The following is an 18,428-nucleotide window of genomic DNA, read 5'->3' on the forward strand; positions in this document are numbered from 1 at the left end:
TGCATCTCCTACTAAGAACATAGTCCACCTTTGTGCACCTTCCACCACTCTTATACATCACCCTATGATCCTCCTTCTTCTTAAAATACGTGTTCACCACTGCCATTTCCATCCTTTTAGCAAAATCTACCACCATCTGCCCTTCCACATTCCTCTCCTTAAAACCATACCTACCCATCACCTCCTCATCACCTCTGTTCCCTTCACCTACATGCCCATTAAAGTCTGCCCCAATCACCAATCGTTCTTTCCTAGGTACACCATCTACCACTTCATCTAATTCACTCCAGAATCTTTCCTTCTCCTCCATCTCACAGCCAACTTGTGGAGCATAGGCACTGATGACATTTATTATCATCCCTTCAACCTCCACCTTCACGATCATCACCCTATCAGAAACTCTCTTCACCTCCACTACACTCTTACTGTACTCTTCCTTCAGAATCACCCCTACACCATTTCTCTTCCCATCCACACCATGATAAAACAGTTTAAACCCACCTCCAATGTTCCTGGCCTTACTCCCTTTCCACTTGGTCTCCTGAACACACAGCATATCTACCTTTCTTCTCTCCATCATATCAGCTATCTCTCTCCCTTTACCCGTCATAGTACCAACATTTAAAGTTCCAACCCGAACCTCTACTCTCCTACACTGCTCCTTTTCCTGCCGTCTCTGTAGACGTCTTCCTCCTCTCCTTCTCCTCCTTCGGCCAACAGTAGCCCAATTTCCACCGGTAACCTGTCGGCTAACGATACCTGTGGCGGTCGTTGTTAACCCGGGCCTCGACCGATCCGGTATGAAATTCTCATTTGTGATCCGCATATTTGATTTGGCACATGTTTTACGCTGGATGCCCTTCCTAACGCAACCCTCCCCATTTACCCGGGCTTGGGACCGGCACTAAGAGTGCACTGGCTTGTGCCCTCCTAATGGCTGGGTTATCAACAATATATAAGTATGGCATGAAAATATATATGGACAGCATCCTCCTTTCAGACACTATCGTCAGAGAGTCCAGCTCTTCCCCAACAACATCTCAGCCTGCTTCTCCAGCATACAGGAGAGCACTGGCCACAACAGTCTCATTAACATCCTTGTCCTGAGATGTTGAAGGATCTCTGCCTCATCAAAAAATAGAGGCGGCTCTGTCCCTTCCTGTAGAGAACCTCATTGTTTTTGGTCCATTCTAGTTTATCTATGTAAACCCGAAGGTATTTGTAGTCCTCCACCATTTCCACACCAAATGAAGACAGGAGTCACAGGTGCCTTCCTTTTCTCAAGTCCACAACCAGCTTCTTTGTCTTGGCCAAATTGAGTTGTAGAAAGTTGGGGGTGCATGTGTATCACAATCAATGGATAAAATTCTCTCTTTAAGTTCTAATAAAATGACAGGAAATGGCATACAGGAAAACAGGATCTGCAATCATTTTAATTATCTCATACTCTTTCACTTTGAACCAGCCTTGATGTGATTTGATCTGCCTTAGCTGGGTAGATTTCCTTAACCATAGGTAACAGGTGATCATCTGTGGAGAGAGAGAGAGAGAGAGAGAGAGAGAGAGAGAGAGAGAGAGAGAGAGAGAGAGAGAGAGAGAGAGAGAGAGAGAGAGAGAGAGAGAGAGAGAGAGAGAGAGAGAGAGAGAGAGAGAGAGAGAGAGAGAGAGAGAGAGAGAGAGAGAGAGAGAATGCTTCAGGCTCAAGGCTCTTTACATATACACTTATTACAAATTATTAAAAGTAAGAGGAGATGAAACAAGGAACAATGAAACACAAGTCATAATGTGTGTGTTTGTGTGTGTGTGTGTGTGTGTGTGTGTGTGTGTGTGTGTGTGTGTGTGTGTGTGTGTGTGTGTGTGTGTGTGTGTTGCTATAAGTATGAGACTCACATGCCATTGGTACAGTGTTGCTCGATCCTCTGTCTGAGTGTAAACGTGTCAGTCTGGTCCTGAGTCTGTAACACAGATTACCACACAACCATTAACACGCTTCGTTCCGTCCTATTTCCTTCCATTTATCCTCACAGCTAAGAGTTAGATACGCTTCATCTGCAATATTGAACTGCCCCTTTGAATGGAAGCACTGGTATGGCCTTCACCTGATTGTCCTCTATCCTCTGCACATTACGACGACGTTTTTCTCTCTGGTGTGCCACGTCTATGGATACTTTCTTTTGGCCCAACATCTGGCCATTTAGCTCGCTTTTCGCTTGCATGGCTTCTTCAGAAGATGAAAATCGCACAAAGCCAAATCCTCTGGAGCGGCCGTTATTAGTTATGATCTGTAGGAGACCGAGAGGGGGCACATTAGGACTGGCTGCACATAAACTCCAGAGATATTAAGAGGAAATGGACACTGGTTATTAGATTAAAAAGAAATCAAATGTAGAGATTATTAGTGACCTTTGCTTTCGTGACCGTTCCAAATTTGGAGAACTCCATTCGCAGGCACTCAACATTTATAGTCTTATCCAGGTTCTTCACACAGAGGTCCACAATCTCTTTCTGGAGAAGAGAAGGCAACGTCAGCATGCTGTATCTATGTGTGTGTGTGTGTGTGTGTGTGTGTGTGTGTGTGTGTGTGTGTGTGTGTGTGTGTGTGTGTGTGTGTGTGTAAGACCTGTAAGCGGCCGTTCGCCTCAGCCTGGCGCTCCTCAAGGGACTTGAAGTGTTCGATGAGCCTGCAACACAACAGAGACACTGCTGTTTGTCTTTATGCCTAACCAACAAAATGACCTCCTGATATTGACTGAAACACCCCCAATATGACCAAAAACACCCTTTCTATCGAAAGCTTACACTTTATTGTCGTTGAAGTATTTGCCATTGAGCCTCTCCTTTGCCAAATTCGCCGCTTCTTGAGACTCAAACTGGACACAACCGTACCCTTTTGTCCCTGTCTTATAGGCGACAACCTTCAGGAAAGACACGTCATGTTAACACACACAATTTATATCAAACAGATCTAACACAGGACGTTAGTATTTAAACAAAAACATGCTAATCATGCAATACCGATGTTATTCAAACAAACACATTCCAAACAAAGCTCAAACCTTGCATGACACGATTTTTCCAAAACACGAAAAGAGGTCATAAACGGCCATGCTGTCAATTGTCTCCATGTCCAAGTTTTTGATGAATAAGCTTGTGTCGTTATTCATAGGCATGATGGAATCCCTCTGACACTGCATGACTTTCATCGGCTGCCCCATAAGGAGCTCACTATTAAGTGTTGCCAACGCTCGCTCAGCTGTGGGAACGATATTAATTACAGGTCATTTAATTCAATAAAAAAAAAAGCCTGGTCAGATTCAGAATTATTGGCAACCTTGGTAAAGATGGGTAATTAAAAGGGGTTTGGTAGTTTGGTTGGGTTTGGTAAATGAATCTCATCTTTGACTGAAATATTGATTTAAAGGAAAGAAATAACTCATAGAATTTAATTAAACAGTAACATAATACAATATAAATAAATTACACCTGCAGCACTGACTAGGCTATAAACTGTATAAAATGCAGTAATATTGTATGGAGTTTTGTATGATTTGAATTACCATCGAATTGGTTGTAAAAGTTGACATATGCATGGCCATGTGAAGTGTCGGTGTTCCAGTCCCTGCAGACCCAGATGGAGTGAACATCACCAGCATGGCTGAATATATCTTTCAGCATGGACTCTGTCACTTCGGGGTGCAGATCACCCACGTACAGTGTTGAAAGACAGAAATTCATCACACCTAAAAAAAAATATTTTAAAAGATTTAACTCTCTGTAGTGAAGAAAAAAAATCAGTATGATGAGACTAAAATTTTCAATAATTTTTTTTTCTCATAAATCAGAAACATTAAGTGTGAAACTTTATCAGGCTACTTACTAGTGTATAATGAACCAAAGTAAAACAGACAAGATGATAATCACTCTTATTCACTGCCAGTCACTGCTTCTCTTGACTATTGTGTCCGTTCACAGCGGTGGTTATCGATAAACTGATGAGAATGGGTAAGTAGAGGCACATTTACATAGCCCTTTGTTACATCACAGTATACCATATGCATCACCGGTCACATGACTCCCAACACACTTGCAGCACAAACACACTCGGGAGAATAATTTTAATACAAAAAAAGCTTGGAATATGAATATAGTGTTTGTTACGTTGAAATTAAATTCGGGATGTGTTCGGGACAGATGAAATGTTTTTAGCGAGTTCTGTTTATCAGAGAAGTTTGCGGTTTGTACGTTAACTCGCAAAACTTTAAATATTATTATAATTATGATTATTATTTTTTTATTATTATTATTACAAGTAGTAGTAGTAGTATTTTATTACATTTCACGAGGTTTGCGTCATGTTTTTCATGACCGAGATACTAGCGGTTTATTGGAGGGGGCGCGTCAGTGTGGGCGGGGCTTACTTGTGTGTGGGCGGGGCTTATTGACGAGATAGATAGATAGATATATATATAGAGAGAGAGCGAGAGAGAGAATAACGCGTTTGAATGCGTATAATAATGAGTTATGATTATTTAATTATGGTTTACAAATAAATAAGGGAAATTTATTGGAAAATTAGCCTTTTCGTTAATACGGAAGCGAAAGAAAGGCTTATTTCCCAATAACGTCCCCTTCCCTATTTTCGTGCTCTACATAGAGTTAGTAATAAAGGTTTGTACGCCCTAACTAGTGCACTCCAGAATAAAGTCGGGCGCCGATTGGATTTCCACCCGAACTCTTTATTACCCTGTGAACGCTTGTTGTGGCTCGGTCAACTCCAGCGCCTCTTTCCCCAAATATTCATAAACCCTTTGGGAATTGTTTTATTTTCATTAGAGGTAATTTTCTATATTTCTTTTATTCGTTGCCCCTCCGAGCTCCAGGAGCAAACCAAAGTGCTGAATCTAATCAGCTAACTAGCTAGCTTGGATTTCTAACCCCGAACTAGCTATCATCAGTTGTGTTTTTGTGTGTTACTGAATTAAAAAGTATTTGTACTTGTATAATATGTGTATTTTCGGTAATTATACATAATAGCATCGTTTGCTAGCTGGAATCCTGCTCATGTTATATGGCTGAGAATATGTGAGTATATCCATAGACCGGAAGTGGTTTTGGTGTCACATGAAAGTATGGAGACGTAAAACATGTATTTATTGTTTTTTCAATGTTTTTGAATCAAACCCAAGTTTGAGCTGGGAGATAATAGTTTCTTAAAGAATGTAAAAAATTTGGGAAACTTCAAGTTCAAATTGTATAATCCTTTATGTCTAGGTGTGTATCAGCTTATTGAGTTGTGTACTGCTGAGTAACTTGTTCCGGGTTATTGGATCAAGTTCAAGTTTGTTTTTATTGTGCTTTTCACAAATGAATATTGTCTCAAAGCAGCTTTAGAGAACTTAGGAATTAAAGTGTATGATGTGTGTTTATCCCTGATGAGGCCTGGGGTCGAATGTGGAAAGTAAAAAAAAAACTCCCTTAGATGTTCTCAGGAAGAAACCTTGAGAGGAACCAGACTCAAAAGTGAAACCCACCTCATATCAAGAGTGTGATTATAGTCTTTAAAACAATACAAAACACCAGCGTGTGTTATTTATGAGTAATGTCCTTTCTACATATTTTGTCTTATAATTGATTTTGTGAAACCAAGAGCTACTTTGCAACTTTATAAAATATCTCAACATTTGAGATCATCACAGATCCAACACCAGGCCATTGACCTTTAAGTCACCTGTCTGCTCCTGAAACGTAATCTCAGATCCTGGAGGGTTGTTTTGGAGTTTTTACAGCCTCGTAGGGGGCGAGGAATGGCTTTGGTGTAGAGTTCAGTGCTGTAAATTGTTTATTACTTCTCCGTTTCTTTCTCTGTTTTGGCAGGACCCATGCGGCGCTCGAAGCGGATGCGCTGTCCCGATGGACGGTGGACGAATGAGTGGAGCTGTGAGGAGAAGGAGGAGGGGGACGAAGAAGACAGGAGTGTGGAGACTCGCAAGCGCCCGAAGTGGGATTCGCGGAGCGTTGAGAGAGACAGGAGACCAGGACGATTCCATCACTACAGAACATACGAAAGGTACTTCAAGCACGTTCTGTACGCAAGATCTTATTTTTTGGCAGAAGTGGGCTTTTCATTGGACACTTTGGACTGATTTGGAAGGAGTTGTGTGTCTGTGTGTGATGTTTCGACATAGAAAAACCTTGAATCTCATCAAGCCTCACAGCGTCTTAGTGTCAGTAGTTGGTGGAAAGAATCTTCAGAGTCTACAAACTCTTTGTTCCTCTCTTTCCCTGAATATTCCTAAAGACATTGACTGTAAGTTTGGGGTCATTATTCTGTTGCAGAATAAATTTGGAGCCAATCAGACGCCAGTCTACAAATTGTGCAAGTGTAAGAATCGAAAGCCAAAGTGTGGTCTTAATTGTTTAAATTGTTTAAATAAAGAACACAAAACAATTATACAGTCAGCCCCTGACTTATGAGCACCCTGCTTACGAATCTTCGAACAAAGAAAATCAAAATATATTCAAGAAAACGTAAAAATCCGCATGCTATTCAGATTTGACAACGCCGCAAACAGGGAGAAGAAGAAGAAGAACGCCTGGCAGGCATGCATTGTGGGACCGAGAGCAATACCCTCTTTCTTCTGCGCAAAGTCCTCGTTGTGAGAAGACTCTTTCCGTACATTGTGTTGTGATTTTTAGTGTTTGCTACCATGTTACCATGGCAGAGAAACGCAAAAGTAGTGCTCCAGGTGGTGGACAAAATAATAATATACATCTTTGTAATATTGATTTATCTTGGGGTTCCTCGGAACGCATCATAGTCTCACTCTTCTCGACAAATAATCGACTTACTATCTATTTCGTAAGTCGGGGGCTACCTGTGTGTAAATCCTGCCGTTTGTTGCGCCACAGCTGTCATGTTTTTATTGTCCACTAGGGGGCCGCACAAATTTTAAAAACCACTGGACTAAGGATATGTCCACATGAATACGTTTTGATTAGAAAAAAAACCTAAATATATATGAAAAAAAAATTGGTTGGTTCTTTTCTCTCTGTTTTGATCTTCTGTCGACACCGAGACTGCGATTTTAGTGGACAAAAATTTAGCTTTTTGAAAACGTCTCCAAAGCGAATACATTTTAAAATGCTGTTTTTGCATTGTAGTGTGGCCGCGACGTTTTGAAGAGTCTGGAAGTAAATAAATTGCAGCCGTAAATGACGCAGGCCGAAGCGTTTCGCGTTTTAAAACGAAAGTGTGAGACGAAAACGCGGTTTTCAAATTTATCCAGATAAGTGTAAAGGTAGCCTTACACACTTGAACTGTACCATCTATAAATATACACACAAATGTTCTTCTGGCTCTGTTCTCCTAAGCTGCTTGGATAATTTTGAAGCATTTTTTAAACTCTCTGAAGAACGGCGTCTTAAATTCACCTGTTGGTTTAAGTATTCGCTGACCAGAAAATCGTCTGGACAGATGACTTTTCCTCTGTAACATTACAAGCTGCATTTTTTTGGCTCGTTAACTTTCTGAGAGCTAAATAAAATGGAGAGGATATGACTCTAGACAGCTGTTGTAGCTTTAGTCGTAAGAGGAAGCAACCGGGCTCTCGGACATTCCACAACGTCAAATTTGACTAAATGCTGTCCGTCTGTATTTAATAAATTATATAAAAAAAAAAAAAATAGAAAATCGTAACACATCTGGACATGGTGAAATAATAATCCGAATAACTTCTGCGTCACATCACCACCTCGTTTCTGACCGCTCTTCCTGTTGTGTGCACTTATTTATAGCCTGTTAACGAGGAAAAAGTTTACAGCTATGCTTGTCGTCTTCCATCGTGTGTGTCTTCAGCCTTGTTTTAACGCCAAATAATTTGGAGCCTGAATTAACTGGTGTTAACAGTACAGAGAATCTCGAGCGAGCGTTCGTATGCTGCTAATTATTTTCCCAGAGTGAAATATTATCCTCGGCTTGGATTTTATATTTCGATACCGAGGCATGATGCGAAATACTTCAAGCAAATGTAATTGGTCCCTGATGCTTTAAACAGAAACCGAAGGCCGTGCGTGTTTCAATCGGATCGGAAACATCTTGCAGAATAAGATTTCTCAATGCTCTGGCTACAGTTTGATCAGTGTGTTGGTGGTAACACTGCTAATATATGGAGGTGGTAGCAAAGTGGTTGGTCAGAAGGTTGTGTTTGTGGACATTTGTGTTTATCAGCCATAAGGGTGTTTGTAAAGTCAGGGACTGATGATGGTGAGGTGAGAAAGCTTGGGCAGTCAGTGTTTTACACTTATCCCAGTTCAGTAGGGTTGAGATCAGAGAGAACTTCCAAGTAGTTTCTTTCGATTTTGAAAAAGCAAACCAAATTCAAGCCGAGTGCATTAGAATACGGTGTAATTCCTGATGCCATATCAGCCGCTGAGGCATCTTGTTCAACCGTTTACAACACTGACAGGTTAAAACATGGCTTTCCTCATGCTATGTGTGTAAAAGGGGAGGAGTGCACATTCCCACAGGAGGTGTCTCTCTAAGGCTCGCTCTAAGTTTAGCCACCCTTGAAGATCGCTTCCTTCTGGAAAGACACTTAATGCTTTTCTGACGCCAGGCAGGGCAGGGCAGGATGGCACATTCTTCACCCGCTCGCTGAAAGAAGTAATTAATTGCTCAAAACCGAAAGGCGCGCACTTATGTTTTGTGGTTTGAGACAAACACAAGAGAGGTGCTCTGTCATCAACACCCCCATCCTGCCTCCACACACACACACGCACGCACAGGCACAAGCACACACACGCGATGGCGACTTTGCTGATCGACCGGAAGAAGGTACTGCGGGTTTTACGTTATATGCCTGACCATGGATGTTTCCACAGGTGCAGAAGAAGCAGCAGGGGGCTGGAGTACACGGAGCGCAGGGCGCCGGAGCCCAGGCCGAAGCCACGGGGCAATGAGAAGAGAGCAAGCGATCGAGCCGTTCCTGAGAAAGAGCAGGACGGAGACAGGAATTGGCACCACTACAGCAAATCCTTGGCTCGGTGCGAGAGCAGAGAACAGCAGCACCACAGCGGCCACTCGCACTCGGTAAACACTCATTCACTCGTTCTCTCGGCTCTCGCCGGGTTTTGATACAGCGAGCGCTTAGGGAAGGTCACCTTGGTCTGTTGTGAATGTAGTTCAGATTTGAACAAAATGTAAATGCTTTCATGTACATTGTTTTTTGACGCGTAAAAAAAAAAATACAAATAAATCAGCTCATCTATTGCTTTTGGGGAACTGATTATAAATGTAAAGTGTAGTGAAATGATCCAGTGTCTGTTATTATATTACCTCCACGTCTCTTGTCTGAAAATGTTGTTGCCATGTTTTTCTCTGTAACACGCACTATGTTGGCCCTGTGCCGTTTTCTCGGGACTGAATTTGAAATCGCTGCCGCCCCTGCCTTCGCCGTGACCTGCTGCGGGCTTCCGAACGCGTCCCATTCCCTCCCTCACCTTCACCAACCCGTCCATGCTGAATGAATGCATGGCTCATTCGGGCCTGGTGTATGATGATGATGATGATGATGATGGTGGTGACGATGACGGCGGTGTCCATGAACGTCAATCCCCTCCCCCTGATCCTCTCCCGTTCCAGAAAAGTCATCGCAGGAAAAGAACCAGGAGTTTTGAGGATGATGAAGAGGGTCACCTGATCTATCACAATGGACAAGTTCTAAGAGCAAGATGTACAGAACACGTATCTTTCTCTGTCTGTTCTGTGTCTAGTGTTTGGGTGATGGGTAGGGGTAACGTTTTTTTTTTTAAAGGGTAATGTTGTAGAGCTTACCTATGAGGCATCATGCTGGGTGTTTAAACAATCCTCAGGGTATAAACTGTAACAGGTTTTTTTTTTTTTTTAAGGCATACACTTCAAGATTTTTAGATTAATTTCCTCCTCAACTTTTAGAATGTTTTAAAAATTCATTTTAAGTTGTCTGTTTAATCAGAATCATTTCCCCAACTGTACTGTAGAGATTTCTTTATTTTAAGCCAGTGCCTTATTATTTAAGGCTTCTCATACACCGATCAGGCATGGCATTATGACATTAGAACATTATAAACGGTGAAGTGAGCGACACTGATGATCTCTTCATCGTGGCTCCTGTTAGCAGGTGGATATATTCATTATGCAGCAAGAGAACATTTAGTCCTCAAAATTGACGTTAGAAGAAGGAAAAAAAATTGTGACGTCTAGACGTCTGGGTCAGAGTACCTCCAGAACTACAGCTCTTGTGGTATGTTCCTGGTCTGCAGTTGTCAGAATCTATTAAAAGTGCTCCAAGGAAGGAACAGTGGTGAACCGGCGACAGGGTCACGGGCGGTCGAGGCTCATTAATGCATAATGGGAGCGAAGGCTGGGCCGTGTGGTCCGATCCAACAGACGAGCTCCTGTAGCTCAAACTGCTCAAGAAGTTCATGCCGTTAGTGATTGATAAGTCAGAACTGTTTTACTGTTTCAGCAGCAAAAAGGGGACCAACACAATATCAGGTGGTCATAATGTTATGCCTGATCAGTGTATAATCTGTGCACCATTATGACAATTATACAAAAAGAAATCTCAATCTTGGAGATCCCTATTTCCTTCTAATCTAAAGCCATGTAGTGTATGCCCTGCTTTGCTAGACCTTCTTAAACTTCTTCCCCCTCCATAGTTTCTATTAGTGCCGCTGCCTACGTTGTCTGTGCCCTCATATTATTATTTATTTTTTTTTTTTTAGATGAGATTGTGAGCACTCTCGGTGAAGGAGCTTTTGGAAAAGTAGTGGAGTGTATTGACAACACGGAGTAAGCGCTCTCTCACTCTCTCTCACACACACACACACACACAACATATGATCATCCATACAAGTGGCGCTAGCATGAAATTGTGCTCTGTGTTTTATCTTTTCTGGCTGTTTGGCAGAGACGGTATGAGGGTGGCCCTAAAGATTATAAAAAATCAGGCACGCTATCGTGAGGCAGCTCTTATCGAAGTCGAAGTGCTGAAACAGATGAAGGCGTTGGACTGTGAAAACCGGCTGTAAGATGTTCACTAGGTGTTGTTTAAAAAAAAAAAAAAAAAAAAAAATGTAATCAAATACACCAAAAAATGTTTTATTATTATAAATTTTTTATTTTATTATTATTTTTTTTTTACGTATTTCTTTATCTATAGTGCATGTGTGCGGATGCTGGACTGGTTTGACCTTCACGGTCACATCTGCATCGTGTTTGAGCTGCTAGGACTGAGCACGTATGACTTCCTGAAGGCGAATGATTACATGCCCTTTACTGTTGACCAGATCAGACACATGGCAGATCAGATCTTCAGAGCTGTACACTGTGAGTCTGGGCCACCATTTTGTATATGACATTTCCGGTGTTTGCAGTCAAAACAATACATACAGATAACGTTTTTTATATGTATTGTTCTTTCTTCTGTAGTAATTACATCATGATGATATGTTACTGTCAGTGGTGGATAAAATACAACCATGCAGTTGAGTAAAAGTGTAGATCCACTCGGTAAAATATGACTCCAGAAAAAGTAAAAGTGTTGATTAAAACTTTCACTTGAGTAAAAGTACAAAAGTATTTGCCTTCAAATGGACTAAAGTATCCAAAGTACTATGATTTTTTTTTACGGCTATAATGTTTCATTTTTATCACAATACTCTTTACTTAATCAACTCAGTTTATGTGGAAAGACTCCAATGTGACTCTCAGCACACTGATCAGTTAATAGAATGATATTAATGACTCACACTGATTGATTTCTATTACAATTATCATGAGCCCAAAACCTTCTTTTCAACAAAAGAAGTTCGAGTGGTGAGTTCGAGTCTGGAGTTCTTTCATCATTTATTCCTCTTTAAATGTTCTGCTTGCTGTTGAACTGATGCTGAACTGTATGTTGGTGATAAGTAGATACACCAAGCACCAATCAAAAGTTCAAAACCGAGCACGTGCTTGACCCTGATTGGTGGCTCACTGCGTGTTTGAGATGTTACGTTTTTATCCTCGTAAATAAAAAAGAAACGACTGATTTCACAAAATGTAATTGAGTAAAAATAAGATGTTTGACTTGGAAATGTGAAGTTCCAGTAAAAGTCTGGAAACACTTCAGTAAAGCGCAGATACGTGAGAAAGCTATATTTACTGTTCACCACTGGTTACTGATAAATTATAATCTATAATAATGTCAAATACGTTATGGTTTCTTTCAGTTCTTCATCAGAATAAACTCACACACACCGACTTGAAACCTGAAAACATTCTATTCGTGGATTCAGACTGTGATATTGAATACAATGCCAAGTTGGTGAGTGAAGCTGCGAGGCCGTACACCTAAACATTCACACCTCCATGAATTAGGATCGACTGCTAAAGTGTTCTTTTATACAGAAACGGGAGGAGAGGACGCCGAAGAACCTCGATGTGAAGGTCGTGGACTTTGGCAATGCTACGTATGACCATGAGCACCATACTTCAGTGGTGTCTACACGTCACTACAGAGCACCTGAGGTCGTTTTGGGTAAGAGGCTCCTTCTGTTACTGAAGAGCATCAACACAAATGTGGAATCGGAGTCTTTAATTTTTTTTTATTTACACATAGTTGTCTTTAATTGCAGAGCTGGGCTGGAATCAGGCATGTGACGTTTGGAGTTTGGGCTGTATTCTGATTGAGTACTATCTGGGTTTAACACTTTTTCAGGTAAGTGATCGAATAAAAATCTTCTACAGAGCTGATCCTGAAGTTTACCTCTGCTGCACAGTGCAAGCTCTTTTTTGTTTATTTATTTGTACCTATTTTTCTTATAGACTCATGATAGCAGGGAGCATCTCGCCATGATGGAGAGGGTTCTAGGACCAATACCGGCACACATGCTCCAGCAAACAAGGTGGAGCGCATTGTTGTACCGAGCTGCATGTTTGTTGGTGATGTAACAAGTAACAAGCCAAAGCTCCAGCTTTCACTAGAGATACATTTCTTCGCATTATGAACCAACAACCTTCTCAAAACGAGGCCAAACTATATTTTACTTCAAAAGATGTGATGCTGATACTTTTATCAGTCCAGGAACTATATAGTTTTACATTTTTGCTATTTAGCCGATTCTTTTATCCAGAATGACGTACATGAGCACATGTCTCAACACTGGTTCAATAGGTTGCAAACTTAAGATACCATCATCCTAAAACTCTGTTGGAAGGAATTATTTCATTATTTTTTTTTTACATAGACGTAACAAACAGGTTCTAGTGCTCGTTCAAGTGTTTGAGGAAGAGATGAAAATGGGCATTGACTCAGTTGTTCGGACATCCAGCGGAGGTCCGGTCCACCACCTCAGAGCCAGAACAGAAGAGTCGTGATGTATACCTACGTCTTGCCCTGAGAGACAGAGGGAGCAGTTGAGCCGCGTTAGAATCAGCTTGAGAGAAAAGAACACAAGTCCCCAATCACCAGGCTGCACATTTTATTGAAATTTGATTGGCCTTACTGATATAAGTAACATGATTTATTATTAATGAAATTATGTAATACGTATATTAGTAATATGCGTGTAATTGTGTTATAGTTATGCGCCCTATCTCTGGCCTGTATAAAAAAAAAAATAGTTTTTCCGTAAAACCTTTTCAAAAAAGTTCACTGGCTTGTAGGCAGAGCATTTAATGGCGTGTCTAATTATTATATTGTGTATTTAAGATTTTAGTATCCACCTGTTTATGGATGTGTATTTTGTATTCTTCAATCTATGGGTTGAGGGGAAATATGCCGATTTGAATTCTCCCTGAATCACATGATCCGATTTCCACACTGCAAAACAGGAAGCTGTTTGTGCGGTTATCCTGATGCTTGGGTACATATTGAACTGTGCGTGTCGGTTATAGGAAACGCCACTACGTTCATCATGGCAAGCTGGACTGGGACGAGTGCAGCTCATCAGGCAGATACGTGAGGAAGCACTGCAAGCCTCTCAAGGTACCTCTGCCTCAAAATTCTGTAGCGTTTATTGTGTAATGCTTTGTGAATAAAAGCATAGAAGTTGTTAAGCATGACTACTTTTTCCAGCAATACATGTCCTCCAAGAGCTGGGAGCACGAGCAGTTTTTCGACCTGCTCCAGAAGATGATGGAGTATGACGTGTCCAAGCGCATCACCCTGGAGGAGGCCATCAAACACCCGTTTTTCACACCGCTTAGGAAAGAGAGTGAAAAGTGAACCTCTGATTGCCTTTTTCACGCTTTTACACCTCCCACGGAGACTCCTGCTGACTGTATCAGTCTGCTGCACTGGAGCATTAAGCCGAAGATAAAGCTTTAGGTGATAATAAAATGATGGTGCTTCGTCTTTGGTCTGTATTGATCAGTGATCTGAGAACGTACAGATGACCGAACAAGACTGTTGCATGATTCTGGTTGCTTAATGTACATATTTATTTTTCTGATTTCATGGTGGAAAAAAATGTGTTGGAATTTTTGTGTTAATTAAACTTGAATACATTTTCAGATAATCACTTTGATGTGTGGTGTTTTTATTATTATTTTTTATTATTATTATTATTATTAACAAAAAGGATGTAGTATTAACTTTTCTTTTGCATTTTTCTCTTCATTTAATTACTTTCATTTCTCTATGCCCAGTTCCTCAACCTCCGCTACATCTCAGCTAAATTTCAAATATATATATATAATTTTTTATTTGGATTTTTTTCAGAACAGTGTTCAATGTGAATTATGTGTATATTTGTAACTGGTTACATCTTTGCTGTACACTTAGTTAGATAATTTAGAGAGCTTCTGTATGGCATGGGGAATGAAAGATGTCCTGCAGGTGGCGCTACATTTCCACACATCAATATGGCAGCAAGATTTAATCTTTGTGCTGTTTATGATGCAATAATTTGAACACATCATCACGTAATCAAGCTCACCGTGTAACAATCCAGATTAGTTAGAATTCAATCTTTTTAATAAGGAGCCAATCATTTTGCAAGAACCTGAGTAAAAGTCGGTCTATTATTACTTTAATTTATTTTTTATAATAAACATCAGCAGTGCCAAAATTTGATACCTGTTTAGAAGTTATGATATATATATTCGGGTAATGTTGTAAATATATACCGTATTTCTATTTATTCAACTACAGCATTTATTTCCAATTGTTATATGACTCAGCTTTTTTTTTTTTTTTTTTTTTTTTTTTTTTAACACAAGCAGTAAATTATTCTTCTCTAATTTTAGCACGGGTGCTGGTACGGTGTCTCAGATGTTTCTTTTCTGCATATTTTCATACTAAAAATAACACCTGTCCGGATTTGTGCACTTATTCTAGTCTGCCCCCTGAACAACTAGTAGATATATAACTAGAAGTGTGTCTGTAGGCTGGTATGCATATGTATTTCTAGGATTTATATAATAAATTAGAAAAAAGAAGGTGAAGAACACCAAAAATCCTATAATGGCAAAACTGGCAGATCCTGTCGTCCAGCAGTATTGTTGAATATATGCGCTTGTAAATAATATTGTAATTATTAAAGCTAATAAAGGTTCTGTCCATTGAAATCTAGGTTTCTTTTGGAACCAAAAGACTGCTGGGGACTTTTTAAGTGTCATGACACAAAAACATTTCCAATGACTTTGTGTTTAAGCTGCTATAATCATTATTTGGTAATTATTTAAATGATTACTAAATGACATCTAAAACTCAACCTAATAAAAGAACATTGGCAACATAAAGTAGGATCAATCAGTATCTTTGCCTTGAACATAATTATATAAAGATACAGGGGAGATTGAGGGCAGTTGAAACATTATCACTTGCTGTAATTATTATCCAGCTACATGTTTATTACAATCAGTGTTAATCACATGTCTTAAAAATTTCTGGGATGGATGGCTGGATGGATGGATTGATTAATTGATTGATTCACCCCAGAGGAAAAATCACATGACAGCAGTACTGGATGGATGATTGGTTGGATGGATAGACAAATAAACAAATGGATGAACTGATTGATCAATCACTTTATTTATCCCAGTGGGAAAATCATGTATTACAGCTTCACAGGATGGATAAATAGATAGACAGATGTATGGATGGGTGGAAATACAAACGGACAGATGGATGAAGGATCTATCGATTGATCCCTTTATTCATCCCAGAGGGAAAATCTGTTTTTTACAGCAACACAGAATGGATGGCTGGAGGGATGGAGGGATGAATGAATAATGGATAGATAGATAAATATAAGATGAATATTGTATGAATAGACAGATGATGGATGGATGGATCAGTTGAAATCGAATTACAGTGCTTTATGTATATACAGTATTTGCAGAAGTATTTAAGTATATAAAGAAGAAACAGATACGGTGTGTACAGTACAGTGAGTCTTATGAATCTAATTCTCATCATCAGAGGAAAATGTTGAATTATGCACACGTTAGTTGTAGGAAGAATAACTGATAGTTGGCAATCTTGAGTTGGTTCATGAGTACATCAGTAAGTCAGAATCCAGGATGGCTGACAGTATAGGGGTCAGTGTTACTAATCCCATTCTTCCTAAAAAATAATCCTGGCACATCATTAAAGTTGTTAGTGAATTCAGTGTCACATTGTATTTTTGTGTCACCACCAAAGAGGGTACAACCACCATCATGCTGCATCCAGAATCTTCTAGGGTACAAGAAGGACATGCACCAATGTTCTCTGTCTTTGTTCCATATTAGTGGAATGAACTCTCCCAGTCTGTCTCCAAACAACAACTAAAGACCTTCCTCCTCCTCGGGTACTTCATTAGCATTTTAGCAACAGGGTTTGTAGACTGAAGATACTCAGACCTAATGAACCAGTATGAGGATGTGTTTAATGAGAGGGACCTCAAAGTCGTTCTGGATAAGGCCATCTGCCAAAAGCTGTAGATGTAAAATGTCAGCAGTTGACCCCACACCATGATACACCCGATCGCACAGCAGACACATGGCCGGTTAACAAGTCAAGTCAAGTTTATTTCTATTGCGCTTTTCACAATTGACATTGGCTCAAAGCAGCTTTACAGAAATCAACAGTTAAGGTGAACGGTGTGAATTTATCACTAATGGGCAGCCATGGTGACTGTGGCAAGGAAAAACTCCCTTAGATGTTATAAGGAAGAAACCTTGAGAGGAACCAGACCTAAAAGGGGAACCCATCCTCATTTGGGTGACATCAAGAGTGTAATCATAAATCTTTAAACAATACAGAACACTGGAGAGTGAGAACTAACATGAGCACTGGAATGTAAGATTATGAGTGATGTTCTTTCTACAGTCTTATACAGTCATTGAACGTTATGGAACCAAGAGCTACTGAGCAACTCATAAAATAGCTTAACATTTGAGATCATCACAGATCCAACACCAGCTTCTCCATGCCAGAGACTTTAAGAGGTCAAAGAGGTCCAGTGTCCAAACTCCACATTAAGTGGGATCTAATTGGCACTGGTACGTCTCTAGATTGTTCGGGATGTTTGCGCGGTCGCCATCTACTTCTTTAAAGGTCCTCAATCTTCATGAGGTGGGACGTGACTGGGGCTGGCGTGTTTGCATGTTAATTAGACAACTACATGCCTGAAAGTAATAATTCATCCTCTGTTTATTTCCATGACATTTTGTCCTGAGGTGATATAACTGCAAAGAGACAAGATGTCGACTGTCGCAGTACAAAAAAAAACCCCTTCTTTTAATTCCTATATTCATATAATCATTTTTTTTCATGATCAAATGTGTGCCTGTCCTGTGTGTTTTGTTCTGACAGAACTTCCTCATCAGATCACCTTATTTATTCATTAGCCGTGCAATAAGCAGACAGAGTTAATGTACATAAGATCCTGCAGTAGTGTCCTTAGTGACCTACAGGTGCTTCTCTGTGTCTATTTCCATCCAGATCGCCTATGTTTTTCTTGGGCTTATAAGGAAATAACCTGTTTTTCCACCATTGGTCATCTGATCATCAACATCCCTGATTTTCTACACGGATGTTGGCTTATGTTAAAAAAAATGAAAGCATACTTGACTTCTGCTACTTGCTGTATTGTCTTGTAGCACACGTAGCAGTGACCATACCACAAATATTAAAGCCTAATCTGGATTTCTTTTTCTGTTTTAGGTTTGCCAGGAGACCGAAAGTGGAGAAAATGATTCGGATCCGAAATAATGTCGATGTAACCTCATACTCAATCCACTTAGAACAATTGAATTGCTGTCTGGAGGCAATATTTTTAGCACTAAGGAGAAAATCCTTTGAATCCTATTGATCTAATCTGAATAGCAGTGGTGTAAAGTATTTATTCTGCGGCAGAGGCGATATTTACTGTCATTTTATTTCTCCATTGAATACTATTTGTTCTTCTACTTTGTA

General features: G+C 40.1%; 2 protein-coding genes across 5 annotated transcripts; one reads left to right on the forward strand and one right to left on the reverse strand.

Moving 5' to 3' along the window:
- Positions 1 to 1,426: 1,426 nt before the first annotated feature.
- Positions 1,427 to 4,110, reverse strand: LOC310739048 (polyadenylate-binding protein 1-like). The gene is made up of 9 exons (XM_083564648.1): positions 3,878 to 4,110; positions 3,558 to 3,740; positions 3,057 to 3,253; positions 2,800 to 2,915; positions 2,621 to 2,681; positions 2,404 to 2,505; positions 2,100 to 2,282; positions 1,891 to 1,955; positions 1,427 to 1,530 (listed from the first exon to the last, which is right to left on the reverse strand). Exons 2-9 carry the CDS (start codon positions 3,733 to 3,735, stop codon positions 1,527 to 1,529), a joined length of 906 nt encoding a protein of 301 aa, XP_083420774.1. The 5' UTR covers positions 3,736 to 3,740; positions 3,878 to 4,110; the 3' UTR covers positions 1,427 to 1,526.
- Positions 4,111 to 5,879: 1,769 nt separating this feature from the next.
- Positions 5,880 to 14,541, forward strand: clk4b (CDC-like kinase 4b; the record flags this gene model as incomplete). 4 transcript variants are annotated; one of them, XM_083564602.1, is made up of 12 exons in its annotated part: positions 5,880 to 6,067; positions 8,881 to 9,088; positions 9,641 to 9,785; positions 10,765 to 10,831; positions 10,950 to 11,066; positions 11,202 to 11,368; positions 12,253 to 12,347; positions 12,431 to 12,560; positions 12,658 to 12,740; positions 12,848 to 12,927; positions 13,919 to 14,009; positions 14,100 to 14,541. In XM_083564602.1, the coding sequence occupies 12 exons, from the start codon at positions 5,880 to 5,882 to the stop codon at positions 14,247 to 14,249; spliced, it is 1,521 nt and encodes a 506-aa protein (XP_083420728.1). In that variant the 3' UTR covers positions 14,250 to 14,541. The 4 variants fall into 4 exon arrangements, with proteins under 4 accessions (XP_083420728.1, XP_083420729.1, XP_083420730.1 ...); XM_083564603.1 differs by having other exon boundaries at positions 9,641 to 9,731; XM_083564604.1 differs by lacking the exons at positions 5,880 to 6,067; positions 9,641 to 9,785 and having other exon boundaries at positions 9,024 to 9,088.
- Between the last annotated feature and the right edge of the window lie 3,887 nt (positions 14,542 to 18,428).

The sequence above is a fragment of the Silurus aristotelis genome (genome assembly GCF_946808225.1).
Source record: "Silurus aristotelis genome assembly, chromosome: 16".
NCBI classification, from domain to species: Eukaryota; Metazoa; Chordata; class Actinopteri; order Siluriformes; family Siluridae; genus Silurus; species Silurus aristotelis.

Coding starts and splice junctions, on each gene's coding strand:
- LOC310739048 (XM_083564648.1), bottom strand. CDS start 3,735: ATGAATTTCTGTCTTTCAACACTGTACGTGGGTGATCTGCACCCCGAA. Junction 2,916..3,056: donor GAAAAATCGTGTCATGCAAG/GTTTGAGCTTTG, acceptor TCTTTCCTGAAG/GTTGTCGCCTATAAGACAGG. Junction 2,283..2,403: donor GAACGGTCACGAAAGCAAAG/GTCACTAATAAT, acceptor GGTCTCCTACAG/ATCATAACTAATAACGGCCG.